The sequence below is a fragment of the Lodderomyces elongisporus genome, chromosome 1, assembly GCF_030384665.1.
Source record: "Lodderomyces elongisporus chromosome 1, complete sequence".
In the NCBI taxonomy this organism is placed as follows: domain Eukaryota; kingdom Fungi; phylum Ascomycota; class Pichiomycetes; order Serinales; family Debaryomycetaceae; genus Lodderomyces; species Lodderomyces elongisporus.
This window is the reverse complement of record NC_083673.1, coordinates 2,587,650-2,604,841: the sequence shown is the minus strand read 5'-3', so window position 1 is coordinate 2,604,841 and position 17,192 is coordinate 2,587,650. Positions and strand designations below refer to the sequence as shown.

The following is a 17,192-nucleotide window of genomic DNA, read 5'->3' as shown; positions in this document are numbered from 1 at the left end:
TTGTTCTTCTAAAAATAAGTGTTTACATATTTTATATATATATATATATATATGATGCATTTCCTAATTAGGCCTTTTCGTGATCTATCAATTCTTGTATCAACTAAGCGGTCAACTTCACATTCATCAACAATGAATGTTTACGAAAAAAAACAAACTCAACGAAACAAACTCAACAAAACCACAAATCTTTTTGGCTCTCTTTAAACTTCTTTCTTATCCAGTTCCATATATCAACGCTAACACAATCTTCGACTAATCGCGGTTTGAAATGTGGGAATTTTTCATGGTACTCTGTCAAGTTACTTGTCTTGCAAAAAGTACGTTTCGTATCATAGTATTTTCCTCCCTGAGATTCTTGATTGGCATTTTCTCGTTCCTCTTCCCATGGCTTTGGTATTGGACTATCTGAAAAATGAACCAATTTCACTTTGCTAAATATGGAGACTGGATCCCACCCTTTGTTGGATCGTTTCTTAACAAATGGAAGGTATTGCGGTTCTGTAATGAATCGTGCATGCCACTCCTCTCCAAACTCGCCAGTTAATACTCCATACACTCTATGCGGCAAGATTCCCACATTTATAGCACCTTTGCGCAATTTTGTATCCAAGTATTTGTTTAAAATCTCCATATCGTAGTCCGATGACTTCTTCACATTCTTGCGGTTTGTTAGAGACCAATACCAAGGGTTGAAAACGTACTTTAAAAGCTCATTATAAACATCTTTTGATGGTTTAATAACCATAACGTGGTTGGCAAAAAAGTCATTGAAATTTTCAAATTTGTGATCTTCATACACCAACAGTGGCAATATGCGCCAATCTTGACTCTTGTTCAACTCATTGACTAGTTTCCGCATTTGGAGCTTGTGTGTCCTCTTGGTGGGAATCTCTATTACTGGCTGAGTATATTTAGGTGGGCTCTTACCCTCAACAATATGATTCAACCAATATGCTTGAGGTAGAGCCACGTCAAATTCTTGTGGAATTTTAAATAGTTCATCAATGTGGCTCACTCCATTCATTTTATTAATTGCTTTTCCGCCTGCCACAAACGATGAATTGACAAACATGGAATCGGCATCAATGTAAACAATACGATCAAAATCATCCTGCACAAACACTTGTAATTTGGTAAAAGACGCGGCCCAAGGCAGTTGATCGTCATAATTAGATTTAATGAGCAGTGTTGGTCTCATTGTGATCCCATGGTAATTCGCAACTTGAAATAAATCACTCCATCGATCACTATCATAAAATTGAAGTATCTCATCATACAAAATGACGAGATTTGGTATCTGAGTCTGGGCTTTTCTAAGTTGAACAAAGTTTAAAATTGCTAAATTCAAATACTCGTAGTTTGTAGCATATTGCATATATGCCAACTTTTCGGTGTTTTGTAATGTAGTTTTCTGATCATAATAGTCAATGATTTCCTCAGGAATCACTTTTAAATGTCGGCCAAGGCCTTTTTGCAACAGTAGCGGCCGCAGCAGCAGCAGCAGCAGCAGCAGCATATAGCTAGTGTTGCTAAAGATTCCATTAGTGATTAGAAAATAACCAATGAGAAAAATTGCAAGTTTAAATTCCCAATTTTTATAGAGAGACCTTCTCGAACTCTTTACAGCCTGTATCTGTTCCATTACTGTACTGCTGCTGTTTTCTGTTCCTTTCTTCTTTTCTTCTTTTCTTCTTTTCTTCTTTTCTTCTTTGTCTATTTTTTTATTTTATTTGTTGAAAACTCTTACTACTACTACTTCTTCTCCACCAAAAAAACTATTGATGATAAGAGTAATGGAGGTTGAAGATTGCAAAAATTGCGGCTTTCTCGCCCGCGCCTTGTTGTGAAAATTCTTTGGAAAAAAAAAAACTAAACAGACGAAAGAAAAGAAAAGGAATGGTAATTTTGGCATACAACATAATTTGCAAAATACCTGGATCCTATATATCATAGAATCATATAGTAGGCAAAAAGAAGTAGTTTCTATCCTTCAGCAAGCCAATGTTTCAATTAAAAGTACCTTTATCCAAAAATGATAACAATCGTTAAAAATAAAAAAAAAATGAGGAATAAATAGCAAAATACCAAAATACCTACTAGTTTTTTCGAGAAAAAAAAAGAAATGCGCAAACCCGGAATCGAACCGGGGGCCCAACGATGGCAACGTTGGATTTTACCACTAAACCATTTGCGCTTGTTTTGTTGTAAGTTCTTGCTGCACAACAAAGTCTTGGTGAATTATAGCTGTCAAAAATATACTTTACGGGATGACATAAAATAAACTTCCTCACTAGAGGATCAAATATATTACCTATTTGCTTAAAAGTAATGAACACTGTATCAATTGTGTGAATAGAAGGATTCATAAAAATGACGGTTGTTTTTTCCAGTCACGTTTGTTCCTTTTTCTATTTAATATCCATTTTTATGTTTTCAAGTCTTTGAATTTATAAATTACGTGAAATTTTGCAACAATTCGGTTTAAATATTTAGTTTATTTTTTATTTTTTTTGGAAGGAATGGTCTTGAATCTAATTCATATATACTCGAAGAAATAACTAGGAACTTCTTTACATCAACATCACATTTAGACTTGCAATTGCAAATAGTCTACTCCATATTCAAGTTATATTCAAGATTCATTTTATGAAAAAGAAACATAAAGTCTCCTTGGAACACTATAATAGGAGAAGTTGAATTCCTAGAGAATATAGATTTAAAATTTTACAACAATAAACAAAACAAGATTCAATTGCTTTTTCTCTGCTTCACTTTTGATAGCTATACAAAATTTCATCTATTGCTAACCCAAACATACACATGTTTCATCTTTCCTTTTTTTCTTTCTTTGTATTCATAAGCCATTCCATACAAAGTATATCTGGAAACCCTTTTTGGAGGTTTGACTATGTTCCCTTAGCTGACGAATACGATGAGGGATTGTGTTATTTTAGTTATCTTCCCATCTTTACCTGGTCATTGGTCGGGACAAATAAATCATGATGATAAACTTTGTTGAAAAAAATGAAAATGAATGGAAATAAACGCTCCATCAAATAAACCATTCCTCCATACTGAGAACAAAAAGGAACAATTGTTTCTATGCAATTTCTAAATTATCCACTCTGATTCTTCTTCTTCTTCTTCTTCTTCTTCTTCTTCTTCTTCTTCTTCCGCTTCTTCTTTTATCTTTCTTGGTAATAACAACTTTTGTACATATACATCGACTAAGAAGAATGCACTGCTTTTTGAGCTTTTATAAGTTCTTCCTTAAGCTTTTGCGAAAATGCATCTTGATCATCTTCGTCGTCCCAGTCTTCTTCCCATAATGTTGATTCCTTAACTTTATTTTCATTCACCCAATCATTTTCATCTTCGGGAAAATCTTCAAATTCATCGTCTTCTTCTAAAGTCTTGATTGCTTTATTTTCTTGCTCTTGCTCTTGAGCCGGTACTTGAGCTTGAGCTTGCTCCTCCTTTGCTGAAACTTTCAGGGTATCTTTAGTGTTTGCATTAGCCATTGTGCAACGTTATATGATTGTTCGACTTTAAAAATGGGAGATGGTGGTTGTGGTTAAAAAAAATTAGAAAATTAAAATTATAAATGAAATGTAAGGAAATAGAAAGGAAAATGAAAACAAACAGTATCTAATGCTAGTAAACTCTTTTGCAATTGTGACGAGGGTTTATGGCGGTTTGGAATATGCTAGTGGCAATTTACATTGTGGGAGCTTTTTTCGCGATCGCATCAATCAAGAGTGTTGGCGATAGAAGGAAATGTAAAACGCAACACTATTTTTGCGACACAACCGACGCGACAATTATTTCTCGTTTTCTCATTCTTTCTCTCTGTTTTTTCGCATAATTTTTTCGCTTTATTTTCCCTCTCTCCAAGTAAAGCCAGGTCAAGTCGCACACACATATTCACAAAATTTTCGATCTTCTTACTTTTAAAGATTCACAAGCTAAGTCAGCAGGCCATTTACTTACTCTTGCCCACTATTGCAGCTACTGCTACTGCTTTTACCACCACCATCAAAAGACTCAATAATGATTGCCTCGAGTCTGCTTATAGGCTTTTCAAAGCCCATCATGAATGTGACTAAAAATTCCATGAGAAGTCTAGGGTACTTGGGCCGTTTAGAACCAAGCGAAGGTTCCGTCAAGGGATACAAGCGTTTAGGTCGTGGTGCTTCTTCGGACAAAGGTAAAACCTCTGGACGTGGTCAAAAGGGTCAAAAAGCTAGAGGAAAAGTGCCATTTTTGTTTGAAGGTGGTCAAACACCACTTTATAAGAGACTTCCATTTTACGGATTCAGCAATGCTCATAATGCCATGGACTATCACAAGGTCAGATTAGACAAGATCCAGGATTATTGGAACAACGGGAAAATACCCCTCAAAGAGGGCGAGACTTTGACAATCAAGGTGATGAGAGATTGCGGGTTGATCACGGGGTCGATAAAGGACGGAGTTAAACTTTATGCACTGAAGGGATCCACTTTTAACGTACCATTGAATATCGAGGCATCAAAGGCAACAATTCCAGCAATCGAGCAAATAGAGGCGGCAAATGTGACATTCACTGCAAGATATTTCACGAATTTGGGACTTAGGGCCCACCTCGACCCTGAAAAGTTTTTGCTTAGAAAAGGTTATGTTCCATTACCAGCTAGACCCACATCCCAAAAAGATATTCAATACTATAGCGATCCTGAAAAAAGGGGATACTTGGCCAAGGATGAGTCTATATTAGCAGAGCCATTGAGGATTGCACGTGAAGAGTACGATAATCGTAAAGCAAAGAAAGTTGTTTCCAAATTCAAATCTCTTGAGGAGCAATTACAAGATGCCTCATCAACCGCTTTCAGGGCTACAAATAGAACAGTGAGCGTGAATGATCTTAACTAAAACTATTTTGTACATAAACATACAAATATATATATATATATATACATATATATTTGTAGAATATCATAAATGTGATGTTCTGCATTTTATTCGAGATCGACAAACAAATGTAGTAAAGTTTCAACAGTTTCTTGTAAATCAGATAGCTGTATAGGATGTTTTCTTCTCGATTCCCCTTCACGCGTGTTATTATTGCTGCTGGCGTTACTACTATTGCTAATGGTGTTATACTTTCTCAAAGAGAACAAGGCAGCTTTCAGCGTCATTTGATGAATCTCCTTGATTTTCAACTTTTCGTTTGTCGATGAGGCTTGATTCAATGATAAACCTCTCAATCGAAGTCCCGACGAAATGAGCTTATTTAAAGCCATCGTGATTGATTCATTAGTGGAGAGAGACAGCAACAGCCGCAGCTTCAGCCCAGCATTTTGTACTAAGAAAGGATTGGACCCTAGCCTCTGCTGTTGTTTCTTTTGTAAGACTTTTTCAAAAATTGCAGATGGATGACTCGGCAGATCTTCCTTTGGATCAAGTATAAATGTGTTATTTTGCAACTGTTTGTTTTTCATAGTCTTTTGTAATCTTTCAAGAAGCGCAAAGTCAATCTCGAATGATTTCACATGGTGCATGCTATAGTAAAAGACAATGTACTTTGAAGAGTTGAGTTTTGCAAGAAGGCCTACATCATCACCAATACTGCTCTGATTAGGTTTTCCATCCACTATCTGACTTTTGAAATATGCTTCGGTATCAGCATTGTTCGTGAATATTGTGAAATTACTCTTACCCGATACTAGATACACCGGAATACTTAAATACTTTATTCTTGACACAGCTTTTAATTTAAAGTAACCTTTATATCCGGAAGGCATGCTATCATTACTTTTTAAGTTTTTGTTTTTGTTTTTGTTTTTGTATTTGTTTTTGTCGTCGTTGTTTTTGTTTCCTTTTTCATTGTTGTAGTTGCTACTTATGTTGTCCGAGTTTGATACAGAACAAGAGCCTTTCCAAAACTGGATATCTCCAAATGTAGAGTCTCCATCAGTCAAAGAAGCTGTATATAGCAACCTCATAAATAATAATGTTTAGGAGAAGGTGGGGGGGGGAGGAAGGATGGCGATGATGATAATGATAATGATTATGGTTATAACAATTGGCAAGTACTTTATTTGAAAAGTCTTTACCTCGTAGATATCAAAATGTGGCTGAATTTGCTCTACATGGATTCATGGAATGAGCTTATCCGATATCCCATGTGTTCATCTCTCAGTGTATATGTAACGTGTGCAAATATGTGCGAATACGTGCAAGTGTATGCATTATATGTAGTCTATGTAATTTTTTTTCGGATGTTGTGAGACAGAAATTAAAATTGTGTGAGCAGAAGAAGTAGTAGAAGAAACGAAGAGGCAAAGAACAATTAAGGATTTGAGGTCGTCGGTTGAGACGTGCTCTATAAGCTTCGTTTAGCTCACCACTTATTTTGCCTTTGAAGGATCAAAGAGTATCTTCTTTATACTTTACCACTCGCTAATAGCTTGAGCCGGCATCAATAAGGAGAGATAGATAGATAGATAGAGAGAGAGAGAGAGAAAGAAAGAAAGATTGGGAGTGAGAAACAGAAAGAGAAACAATTCGTAAAATCAATACATAGCTCATCGAATATTTAAGATAAGGAATCAAAAGTGAAACAAACAAATAAACAAACAAACAAACAAATAAATAAACAAACAAACAATGACAACGAGGACACGAGTTTATTCAGTTGCTAAAGTTTACGCTGATGTCAACAACCAGAAGCCACTGGAATATTGGGATTATGAAAACCACAAGATTGTTTGGGGAGATATCAAGAATTACGAAATTGTCAATAAGATTGGACGAGGCAAGTACTCTGAAGTATTTCAAGGCTTGAATGTTCTCAACGACGAGCCCTGTGTGATCAAGGTATTGAAGCCAGTGAAACTCAAAAAGATATATCGAGAGGTGAAGATCCTACAGAATCTAACTGGTGGTCCAAATATTGTTGGATTATTAGATGTTGTAAGGGATGAACAGTCCAAGATTCCAGCGTTGATATTCGAAAAGATAAACAATGTCGACTTTAGAGTTTTATACCCCAAATTCACAGTCAAGGATATCCAGTTTTATTTCACACAGTTATTGATTGCGCTTGACTATTCGCACTCGATGGGTATCATCCATCGTGATGTGAAGCCGCAGAATATTATGATTGACCCGATGGGCAAAAAACTTCGTTTGATCGATTGGGGATTGGCGGAGTTTTACCACTCGGGAATGGATTATAATGTACGGGTGGCATCTAGGTACCACAAGGGTCCTGAGCTATTGATTAATTTGCAACAATACGATTACTCCCTTGACCTTTGGTCTGTAGGATGTATGCTTGGTGCCATTATTTTCAAGAAAGAGCCATTGTTTAGGGGTGATTCAAACAATGATCAGTTGGTTCAAATCGCCAAAGTTTTGGGCACCGAAGGGTTGATGAAATATGTGCACAAATACGGGATCAAACTAAGCTCAGATTATGATGATATACTCGGGAACTATTCGAGAAAACCATGGAAATCGTTTATCAACAGCGAGAACCGACATTTGATAAGTGAAGAGGTGTTGGACTTGATTGATAAGTTGCTTACTTATGATCATCAGCTTAGGCCAACGGCGAAGGAGGCTATGGATCATCCATTCTTTAAGTTATAAAGATTGACTCAAAGTATGGAAAACAGCAATAAGTTTTTTTTATTTTGAATCAAGAGCAATATGCAGCGAAGGTGCTTGGTCAATACATGAAAAAAGAAGAATGAAATTTAAAGTTTTAAAATCTAGCAAGATGTGTATACGCATTATTTGATATGTAATTATTAATATCCAGTGTTCATTTTTCAGTATCCAGTATAAAATAAAAAAATAAAATAAAAATGAATGGAAATAAATGAAAAAGGAAATAAATGAAAAAAAAAACAAACAAACCTCTGGTTAATCTTTATGCATTTTTTTTTTCACAATTTAAACTAGAGATAATATAATTTTTTCAGAATTTGTTGACCTGCTTCTTTCTTTATTATTTTCTTCCTCTTCTTTTTCTTCTCTATCCTTCCTTTCTATTTTTTCTTTATTCCACTCCCCCCCCACCACTGAGTTCCTTGAAACAACTTGTTTGTAGAAACTCATATTTTTTTTTTTTTGGTTTGGTGAGATTTGGTGAGATTTGGTGAGATTTGACTAGAAAACAACTTAACGTGGCACTAGAACCTTATTTTGTGTGCTGTATATCTCGATTTCCATTTAATTTTTTTTTTTCGTAGATCGCATTCATTTCTCTCACATCTACTTGAGATACTACTCATCAGACATTAATAACAACATTGTTTCCCTTTTCCCTTTTCCCTTTTTCCATTCTTCTTCCCCGTAATGTCAGACTTGGAAGCTTTAACTTCAAACAATAGACCTGCCACAGATGCACTCATCACTATTCGAATAATCAAATCTTTTCCATATAGAAATGTGAAAAACATAATCATTAAGGATATCGATTTGAAATCTACAACACCGCACAGGTTATTAGAACAAGTGCACTCAGAAATCAACACTGCGGGCGCTTTGCGTCCTTATAGAAACGTTTCGTATGACTCAATGAAGATATACACTCAAGCACACGGCTCGAAGTCTATGAACTTGGTGATTAATTTTGAAAAAGATGATGAATGGGTCTTGTTAAAACAAGGAGAAGAGGTTCTAAAGGGAAAAAGTCTTTGGGATTTGAATGTAAGAAACGAGACTGAAATCAGTGTGTTCAACTGGGATGCATATCTAGAGTTTAAGAAGAATCCAGAAGAGAAATGGTGAACCGACTTAGACAAGGACGAGGACCAAATTCGAATAAGAAAATGGAAAAGCTAGAACAATTTTGGTAAATAAATAAATAAAAAAAAAGACAGAGGGATGTAGGGGAAAGAATACACACACACACACACCTAAAAGACAATGTAGCGCTATCGCGCTGTTATCTATTTCGTCTTGTCTTCTTTTTAGGTTTTAATTTAAATTTAATTTTAAATTTAATTTAATTTTATTTTGATCTTTTTTTTTTGCTCTATATTGATTTTCCGTTGTAGTGTAGTGTAGTGTCGTTTCTTTTCTTTTCGAGACACACTACTCACGACACTGTATATATTCTGTGCTATGCAAAGTTTTGTTGAGCCAATAATCTTTTGTGCTTTATAAATGTCATGGACGATTGTCGTACTTTGGAAATTTATGCTACCAAGTGTATTATGTTTACAAATTTTTTTTTTTTTTTTTTTCTCTCTAACTTTTTCAACTCTCAGTCGTTGAGTCTCAGTTGGTTTTCCATATTTTCCATATTTTCCTTTTTTTTTTTTTTTTTTTTTTTTTCACTCATTCATTTGACTTATATTATCCAGTGTCGTATTCTAATTTCGCTAATACCAGGCAAGGAAAAACACGACTCAGTCTTTAAGAACGAGAGAGAGAGAGGGACAGAGACAGAGACAGAGACAGAGACAGAGGAAAAAAAAAAAAAGTATCTTTGAAAAAAAAAAATAGGTCAATTTTTCTGTAACCAATAGAAAAAGTAGCAAATACAAGAAACCATCAAAGAGTTATCACTATTTCGACCATCCTATCTTGGACAAATACAAACACACACAAACACACACTACACTGAAATACTTGAGGACGTTTGACATTCTTTTCTTTACTGAAACAGACATCAGATATTATACACCTCCAGTTTCCAAACAATAATCTGATTTCTTTTTTTCTTTTTTTTGCTAAAACTTAACATTGAAGAAATTGAAGTCAATTTGAAAGGTTTTTTTTGTTGTTTTTCGTTTTATTCATTTATTTATTTCTTGAAATCTTTGTTGATCAGCCATTGAAAAGCAAAGCAAAATTAATAAATAAATAAATAAATCAATAATAATAGTAACGAATCATCAAGAGTGCTTTAGCAACAACTGCTTCTACACACGTTTTTCCCCCCAATTGAACACTTTACGTAAAATCCCAAATCTTTACATTTTATAATCAGGATGTTCAAGTCAGCTTTCAAAATGGCTAATCAGCCTCTTGTGCAAAAGTTCATTGCAGGTGGTGTAGGTGTCACTGGATTAACCGCATCTTATTTATTATACCAAGACTCCATGACTGCCAACGCAATGACTGCAGCTGAGCACGGTTTACACCCTCCATCATACAATTGGTCACACAATGGTATGTTTGAGACATTTGACCACGCCTCAATTAGAAGAGGATGGCAAGTTTACAAAGAAGTTTGTGCTGCATGCCATTCATTGGAGAGAATTGCTTGGAGAAACTTGGTTGGTTCTTCACACACTACTTCTGAAGCTAAGGCTATGGCCGAGGAACTTGAATACGATGATGAGCCAGATGATGAAGGTAAACCAAGAAAGAGACCAGGTAAATTGTCAGATTACGTTCCTAGTCCATACGAGAATGAGCAAGCTGCAAGAGCTGCTAACCAAGGTGCATTGCCACCAGACTTGTCATTGATTGTCAAGGCAAGACATGGTGGTTGTGATTACATCTTCTCCTTGTTGACCGGTTACCCAGAAGAGCCACCAGCAGGTGTCGTATTGCCAGAGGGTTCAAACTATAACCCATACTTTCCAGGTGGAGCTATTGCTATGGGTAGAGTCTTGTTTGATGAGTTGGTTGAGTACGAGGATGGAACTCCTGCCACCACATCACAAATGGCCAAGGATGTTACTACATTCTTGAACTGGGCAGCTGAGCCAGAACACGATGAAAGAAAGAAGTGGGGTTTGAAAGCCATCATTGTTATCTCTTCATTGTACTTGCTTTCTATCTGGGTGAAGAGATTCAAATGGACTCCTATCAAGAATAGAAAATTCAGATTCGACCCACCAAAGAAGCAATAAAGAGGTTGAAGAAGAGTTGTTGGTGAGTAGGGTAATAGTCTGATAACATTGATATAGATGAAGAATATGATTATGAAGAATGAGAATAAGAAGAAGAATAAGAACAAGCAGGCAAAAGGTGGAAGAGGAAAAATAACAAAGTATAGTTGAAGCATTAGATGTGAAATATCATTTTGTACAAAACAAATAATTGACCATAGTAACTAGTAAAGTTGAATTGTGTAGGTGTATGCAGACCAATATTTCTTCTTTTCTTTTTTTTCTTTTTTTTTTTTTTTTGTTTTTCTGGAAAGAAAACAATTTAAAATACGTACATACATACATATATATATATATATGTGTGTTATCATTGTTGATCGTGATAAGTTGGTATCTGTTCACTGTTTGTATAATGTTGAAAAGAAATGAAGAATAAGAGATTATGGTTATAAGTGATGGATTAGCTTGTTTTTTGGTAGTATTTTGTATTTTTATTTTTTCTCTCTCTCCATGCATTTGGATTCAGTGTTGTTGGATGAAAGATCCAAATCAGGTGCATATCACGTGACAACTAATGTTGTGATGTTTTCTCTTTCGTTCTTCTTTTTTCTTTTTTCTTTTTTTTATTTTTTATTTTTTTTGGTTTTTATTTTTATTTTTTTGCCTTGCTTTTTCTTTCTTGCTCACCCGCCCAATAAAAAGCTCTCGGGGAATTTTCGCCGAGAGAGAGCAAAAAAAAAAATAAAGTAATACTAAGTGTATATAATAAAAATAATTATATGAATATGTAAAGACCTTGAGTAATTATACAAGAGTTTTTCCGATCAGGCAAATAATTCTTGGGAATTGTAAGCTCCTAGGTATCAAGTTTACAATTAAAGTTTCTTTTTAAATATTTGGAAAAGTTTTCATTTCTTCTATAGTTGTTTTGAGCAAACAATAAACAGTAAATAGTAAACACTAAACACTCAACAAAAAAAAAACATTGCTAATAAATCTTTGTGCATGTGACCTCGTGATTGTGCTCGGCGAAAAACAAGGCGTTTTACTCCACTTTTGTTTCTCCTATTAATTTTAAATTGTTTTTTTTTTACTTCCCTTTTCCTTGTTCTCTCTCCCTTTACTGGACCTCAGATGGGGGGAAAAAATCAAAAAATTCCTTTTGATCACATATAATATCAACACCGTAAAGCAATTTACGTTCACTTTCAACTTTTTAAATTTTGTTTTTTCATCCACCCTTTCCCTTCATTTTCGTCTTTTCTATACATATTTTTTTTCTTTTATCCTTTTTCTAGATCAACAAGCTTTAATCATATATAAAACACCTAACCCCCGCCTTCAAACACTTATTATATCTATCATTCGTGGTTTATATTTGTTATCTCAAATATATTTATATCAACTTTGATTTTTTGGTTTAGTATCTTTCACACCTCCTTTCGAAATCTTCCGCTCATATAGCAACAACTAGTTTCAAACACACACATACACACACACACACACACACACACACACACACACTTATCCACTTACATACATACGTATATAATTTTTTTTTTTTCAAGAAAAAAATGTTTGGGAAGAAGAATTCAACCTCTAAAGCACCAGAGAGGAATGAAACAACAATCACTGCTTCCTCTGACGTGGATAGCATGTCACCATCCACAAACTCATCAAAAGATTTATTAGTCAATTCACAGCAAGTTGGACCATTCCACGAACTGAGTGCAACGATCATTCTGGACTCGGAGTCACGACCTTCGAGGACAGTCATTGTTTTGGCTCTTGTCTCGTCGATTTCGGGATTCATGTTTGGTTATGACACGGGTTATATATCCTCAGCCCTCGTTCAAATTGGCACAGACTTGTCCAATAAGGTGTTGACCAGTGGAGAAAAAGAGTTCATCACATCTGCCACCTCATTGGGGGCACTTATAGGAGCCATCATTGGTGGTATTTTAGCAAACCTTGTAGGGCGAAAGAGAGTGCTTTTAGGGTCAAATGTTATCTTTGTTGTGGGAACCATAGTCCAGCTTTGTGCAAAGACTGTATGGACAATGATTGTTGGAAGGTTCATTTTGGGATGGGGTGTTGGTGTCGCATCTTTAATTGCACCGCTCATGTTATCCGAGCTTGCACCATCTAAATATCGTGGACGTTTAATCGTGACCAATGTCATGTTTATTACCGGTGGTCAGCTCATTGCTTACCTTATAAATTGGGGCTTGACGAGAATTGCACATGGATGGAGAGTTTCAGTTGGTTTATGTATGGTACCACCAGTACTACAGTTTGTTCTATTCTGGTTCTTACCCGACACCCCAAGATACTACATCATGGCGGGAGACATTGACAAGGCCAAGCAAGTTATTCGTAAAATCTATAATGAACCATCAGACGCGTTTGTTGACGCCACTGTCGAGGATATGCTCCATTCAGATTCTACCGTCCCTGGACAGAACCCATTGCAAAAAGCATGGAAATCAATCAAAATCATTCATACAACTCCAGGAAATTTTAGAGCATTGATATTGGCATGTGGCTTACAAGGCATCCAACAATTTACAGGTTTTAACTCGTTAATGTACTTTAGTGCCACAATTTTCGAAACCATTGGATTTCATAACCCAACAGCCGTCTCCATTATTGTTTCAGCAACAAACTTTGTATTTACAGCTATTGCACTTTGCATCATTGATAAAGTGGGACGAAGAAGAATCTTACTTGTGGGTATCCCATGTATGTGTGGCTCTTTGGTATTGTGTGCCATTGCATTTCACTATTTAAATGTTGATTTCTCATCGGGAGTTCAAATTTTGTCGCGAGGTATCAATGGCTGGGGCATTGTTGTTATTATTGGTATGATCTTATATGTAGCCTCATACGCCATTGGTATTGGAAATGCTGCTTGGGTCGGTGTTGAATTATTCTCCGACGTCAATGTACGTTCTATTGGAGCAATGTATGCTGCAGGTACCAACTGGGCGGGTTCAATGGTTATATCGGCTACTTTTTTGACAATGTTGGAGAGAATTACGCCAACTGGTACTTTCTCCTTCTTTGCCGGATTATGTGTTGTGTCATTCTTTTTCGTATTCTGTTTATTACCTGACACTGCGGGGTTGGAGCTAGAGGAAACTACAAACTTCTTGGCCAATGGATTCAACGTGAAGCAGTCTATTGAAATGTCCAAAATCCGAAAAAGAAAATCAAAGTATGCTAAAACAAATGTTCCTGACATTACCGTATAGAAAGCGTAAGTAATTTAATGATAGCCTTATTTATGAAAGCTTTATTTTTTGAGTGATTCCTCTACATTATCAAGACCTATCATTGATTGGAGACAACTGTCTTACCCCGATGCTTGCAAAAAGTCTACAACACGACCATCTATACTATAATATTGAGAGACCTGAACAATTAATGTTAAAAGATGCACTTTAATACAAATACAATAGTGACAAAGAAACAAAAAAATAGGGAAAAGAAAAAAAAAAGAAAAAAAAAACCGAAGCACAAAATTGTACGACATCCAAATATTCGAACAAGTGCGAACATTTTGATTGATATGTAGATGGAATTATGCATTTAGTTTGTAATCAATGACGAATTAACTGATTCGTAAAACACATTATTACATTACCTTCTCCTTTCGCCCCTCCCAACCACCCACATCCTTCCCTGCATATGTCTAGATTCAACAGGAGTTTACCGCAAAGGACTAATGGGCATGATTATTCAGCTAAAAAACAAGAGAATAACTTTAACAACAATGATGTCAATGTCAATGTCAATGGCAATGGAAATGGCAATGGCAATGTCAATGGGCAAATTCGCGAGATGTCGAGGCTAAATGAATATGAAGTCTTGCAAAAGTTGGGCCAGGGCACATTCGGGGTTGTTCAGAAAGCAAGAGAAAAAAAAACGGGAGAGATTGTAGCCATCAAGCAACTTCTTAATCATCTGGCCAAAGAAGGATTTCCCATCACGGCAATGAGAGAAATCACCATATTAAAACAATTGCACCATCGCAATATTCTCACTATAAAAGATATGATTTTCGAAGAAGCCGAAAAGTCAAGTTCATCCGATCTGGTCCCCAAGCGAGGATCATTCTATACAGTTTCGCCATATATGACTAGTGACTTAGTTGGGATCCTCGAAAACCCAACTATCACATTACACTTGAGTGAGATCAAGTGCATTATGAAACAACTTCTCGAAGGGATTCAGTATATACACGAGGCAAATTATCTCCATAGGGATATCAAAGCTGCCAATTTACTTTTAGACAGAAACGGGGTTTTGAAAATTGCAGATTTTGGATTGGCAAGGTTATACCATGGCAATGTGCCACGATTAGGAATGGGACCCGGAGGCGGAGAAAGAGCATACACAGCACTCGTGGTGACACGATGGTACAGACCACCCGAAATCTTATTGGGCGAGAGAAAATATACTACGTCAGTTGACCTTTGGGGTATAGGATGTGTATTTGCTGAACTTTTCACAGGTAAACCCATCCTTGTTGGACAAACTGATGCACACCAAGCGCAACTCATATTCAACTTGGTAGGACCACCAAGTTCTTGGCCAGAGGCTGCAGCATTACCAAATAAGACAGATTTTAGCATTGGTTTAACCTGCACACGAAGCTTGGAGTCTAAGTTTGAATCAATTATGCCAGCATCAGCAATCAGGTTGTTGAGTGGATTCCTCACTTTGGATCCTTATAAAAGGTTAAACGCTTTGGATGCGTTAGAGCATGAGTTTTTCCATGAAGAGCCGTTACCAATAACTTCTGAACAGATGCCAAGGTTTGAGGAGTGTCATGAAATAGATAAAGAAAGATTCAAGGCAATGAGAAACAACATACAAAAAGGTGGCAAGCTTGCAGATAAGGTGCAGTATAAAGATTCAGGAAGAAATGATTACAAACATTTTGACAAATACAACCAAGGAACAAAAGAGTATGATGAGTCAGCTAAGCGATACGATGATGGAGTGTCAAAGTATCAGTCAAACAATTATGATAGTATGGACAAAGAACAAAATCGAAGCATGGAAAAGAACTCACAATGCGTCAAAAATTCTCTGAGAGAAAGACAGTATGCAGAAAAGCGTTACTATTATGACGAGGGCCAAGACTATCAAAGCGGGTATCGAGCTAATTCCAACTTTGATCGTGATAGTCGCAACCGTAATCGTAATCGTAACTGGAGTCGAAGTCGGAGTCGGAGTAGGAGTCGGAGTCGAAGCAGAAGTCGAAGCCGAAGTCCCAAACGACGCGACTCTCATCGTGATACCCATTATGATCATGCATACGATGATAAAGGATATAGAGATGATTATAGATCACACCTGCGAAATCCAACTGGTAGGGGATACTATAAAGAAGAGGAACATGATAGATATCGCGGTTACGATCAAGAAACACATAGGTATAGAGATTCACGTCATTACGATTACGTTCCTCGAAATTCGCGTTCATCCGGACAGAGGTGGCGTGAAGGAGATAATCATAAGCTTGCTGGTGCGTCTTTGTATGACGATACTAAGCTGAAATCGCAGCAACCACAACAAGTGGGCGAACATGATACATATTTGCCTAAAAAGCCCAATTTTGGAGATGATCAAAGACAGTGGCGCGGTGATCAACAAAATTTGGAACTGAATGTTTCAGAACGAAATATACAAGCGGTTGAGAGTATCGAGAAGAATGAGCTTGAGGTGAATGCAAATCAGAAAGCACAAAATCAAGATGAGTATAATATGAGCTTAGAACGTAGTCAATCACCTAAAAAAGACAGTTCAAGAGCAACCTCTGGTTTGACGACAAAAGATAGCATTTTCATGCCCAAAAAGAGTACACCACCCGTGAGGAAGAAACAACAGACTTCATCAGTACCTAATGAAAAAAGCTCCTTGGATTCTCCGTCGTATTCATCAGCAAAGGATGAAGAAAGTTTCAATTCTGACACAACAACGAAAAAATAAATAAATAAATTAATAATTAAATACATAAATTACATAACAACGCTTTCAAGTTGTGAGAGTTCCCAAGAGATGTGATTTACAGTGTTGATCAGTAAAAGTAAATCAGATGGACTAGGGGTTGTATTTTAATATTTAATTCATTATAAAATTTCTCCTTCTAAATCTCTATCCTATTTAATAAAATCTCCTTCTTCTTCTATTTTTTCCCTTTTCTCTTTGCTTTACCGAGTCCCCCTGTGGATGTGAGGCGCAAACTTTTTAAATAAAAAAAAACATAAGAATTTCTCTATTTTACACGCCCCCTATAGATCTTTTAGATAAATATTCCGATTCGATTTGTAATAAAATCAC

At 36.2% G+C, this 17,192-nt stretch overlaps 9 protein-coding genes and 1 non-coding gene across 10 annotated transcripts; 6 read left to right on the top strand and 4 right to left on the bottom strand. All coding sequences in view use genetic code 12, as the record gives it.

Moving 5' to 3' along the window:
• Positions 1 to 172: 172 nt before the first annotated feature.
• On the bottom strand, positions 173 to 1,378 carry GNT1 (N-acetylglucosaminyltransferase; the record flags this gene model as incomplete). The annotated part of the gene is made up of 1 exon (XM_001528397.2): positions 173 to 1,378. One exon carries the CDS (start codon positions 1,376 to 1,378, stop codon positions 173 to 175), a length of 1,206 nt encoding a protein of 401 aa, XP_001528447.2.
• A 748-nt stretch (positions 1,379 to 2,126) lies between these two features.
• PVL30_000929 lies at positions 2,127 to 2,197 on the bottom strand. The gene has a single exon. It is a non-coding gene; the product is annotated as a tRNA-Gly (tRNA).
• Positions 2,198 to 3,230: 1,033 nt separating this feature from the next.
• Positions 3,231 to 3,524, bottom strand: PVL30_000928 (uncharacterized protein; the record flags this gene model as incomplete). The annotated part of the gene is made up of 1 exon (XM_001528396.1): positions 3,231 to 3,524. One exon carries the CDS (start codon positions 3,522 to 3,524, stop codon positions 3,231 to 3,233), a length of 294 nt encoding a protein of 97 aa, XP_001528446.2.
• Positions 3,525 to 4,053: 529 nt separating this feature from the next.
• Positions 4,054 to 4,914, top strand: MRPL10 (YmL10; the record flags this gene model as incomplete). The annotated part of the gene is made up of 1 exon (XM_001528395.1): positions 4,054 to 4,914. One exon carries the CDS (start codon positions 4,054 to 4,056, stop codon positions 4,912 to 4,914), a length of 861 nt encoding a protein of 286 aa, XP_001528445.2.
• Positions 4,915 to 5,000: 86 nt separating this feature from the next.
• SLD7 (Chromosomal DNA replication protein) lies at positions 5,001 to 5,786 on the bottom strand (the record flags this gene model as incomplete). Its single annotated transcript, XM_001528394.2, has 1 exon — positions 5,001 to 5,786. The coding sequence occupies one exon, from the start codon at positions 5,784 to 5,786 to the stop codon at positions 5,001 to 5,003; it is 786 nt and encodes a 261-aa protein (XP_001528444.2).
• An 865-nt stretch (positions 5,787 to 6,651) lies between these two features.
• On the top strand, positions 6,652 to 7,638 carry CKA2 (Casein kinase II subunit alpha'; the record flags this gene model as incomplete). The annotated part of the gene is made up of 1 exon (XM_001528393.1): positions 6,652 to 7,638. The coding sequence occupies one exon, from the start codon at positions 6,652 to 6,654 to the stop codon at positions 7,636 to 7,638; it is 987 nt and encodes a 328-aa protein (XP_001528443.2).
• A 711-nt stretch (positions 7,639 to 8,349) lies between these two features.
• PVL30_000924 (uncharacterized protein) lies at positions 8,350 to 8,784 on the top strand (the record flags this gene model as incomplete). Its single annotated transcript, XM_001528392.1, has 1 exon — positions 8,350 to 8,784. The coding sequence occupies one exon, from the start codon at positions 8,350 to 8,352 to the stop codon at positions 8,782 to 8,784; it is 435 nt and encodes a 144-aa protein (XP_001528442.1).
• A 1,208-nt stretch (positions 8,785 to 9,992) lies between these two features.
• CYT1 (cytochrome c1) lies at positions 9,993 to 10,862 on the top strand (the record flags this gene model as incomplete). Its single annotated transcript, XM_001528391.1, has 1 exon — positions 9,993 to 10,862. The coding sequence occupies one exon, from the start codon at positions 9,993 to 9,995 to the stop codon at positions 10,860 to 10,862; it is 870 nt and encodes a 289-aa protein (XP_001528441.1).
• Positions 10,863 to 12,415: 1,553 nt separating this feature from the next.
• ITR1 (myo-inositol transporter itr1) lies at positions 12,416 to 14,095 on the top strand (the record flags this gene model as incomplete). The annotated part of the gene is made up of 1 exon (XM_001528390.1): positions 12,416 to 14,095. One exon carries the CDS (start codon positions 12,416 to 12,418, stop codon positions 14,093 to 14,095), a length of 1,680 nt encoding a protein of 559 aa, XP_001528440.2.
• Positions 14,096 to 14,531: 436 nt separating this feature from the next.
• BUR1 (serine/threonine protein kinase, CMGC, CDC2/CDK sub) lies at positions 14,532 to 16,841 on the top strand (the record flags this gene model as incomplete). Its single annotated transcript, XM_001528389.1, has 1 exon — positions 14,532 to 16,841. The coding sequence occupies one exon, from the start codon at positions 14,532 to 14,534 to the stop codon at positions 16,839 to 16,841; it is 2,310 nt and encodes a 769-aa protein (XP_001528439.2).
• Positions 16,842 to 17,192: the final 351 nt, after the last annotated feature.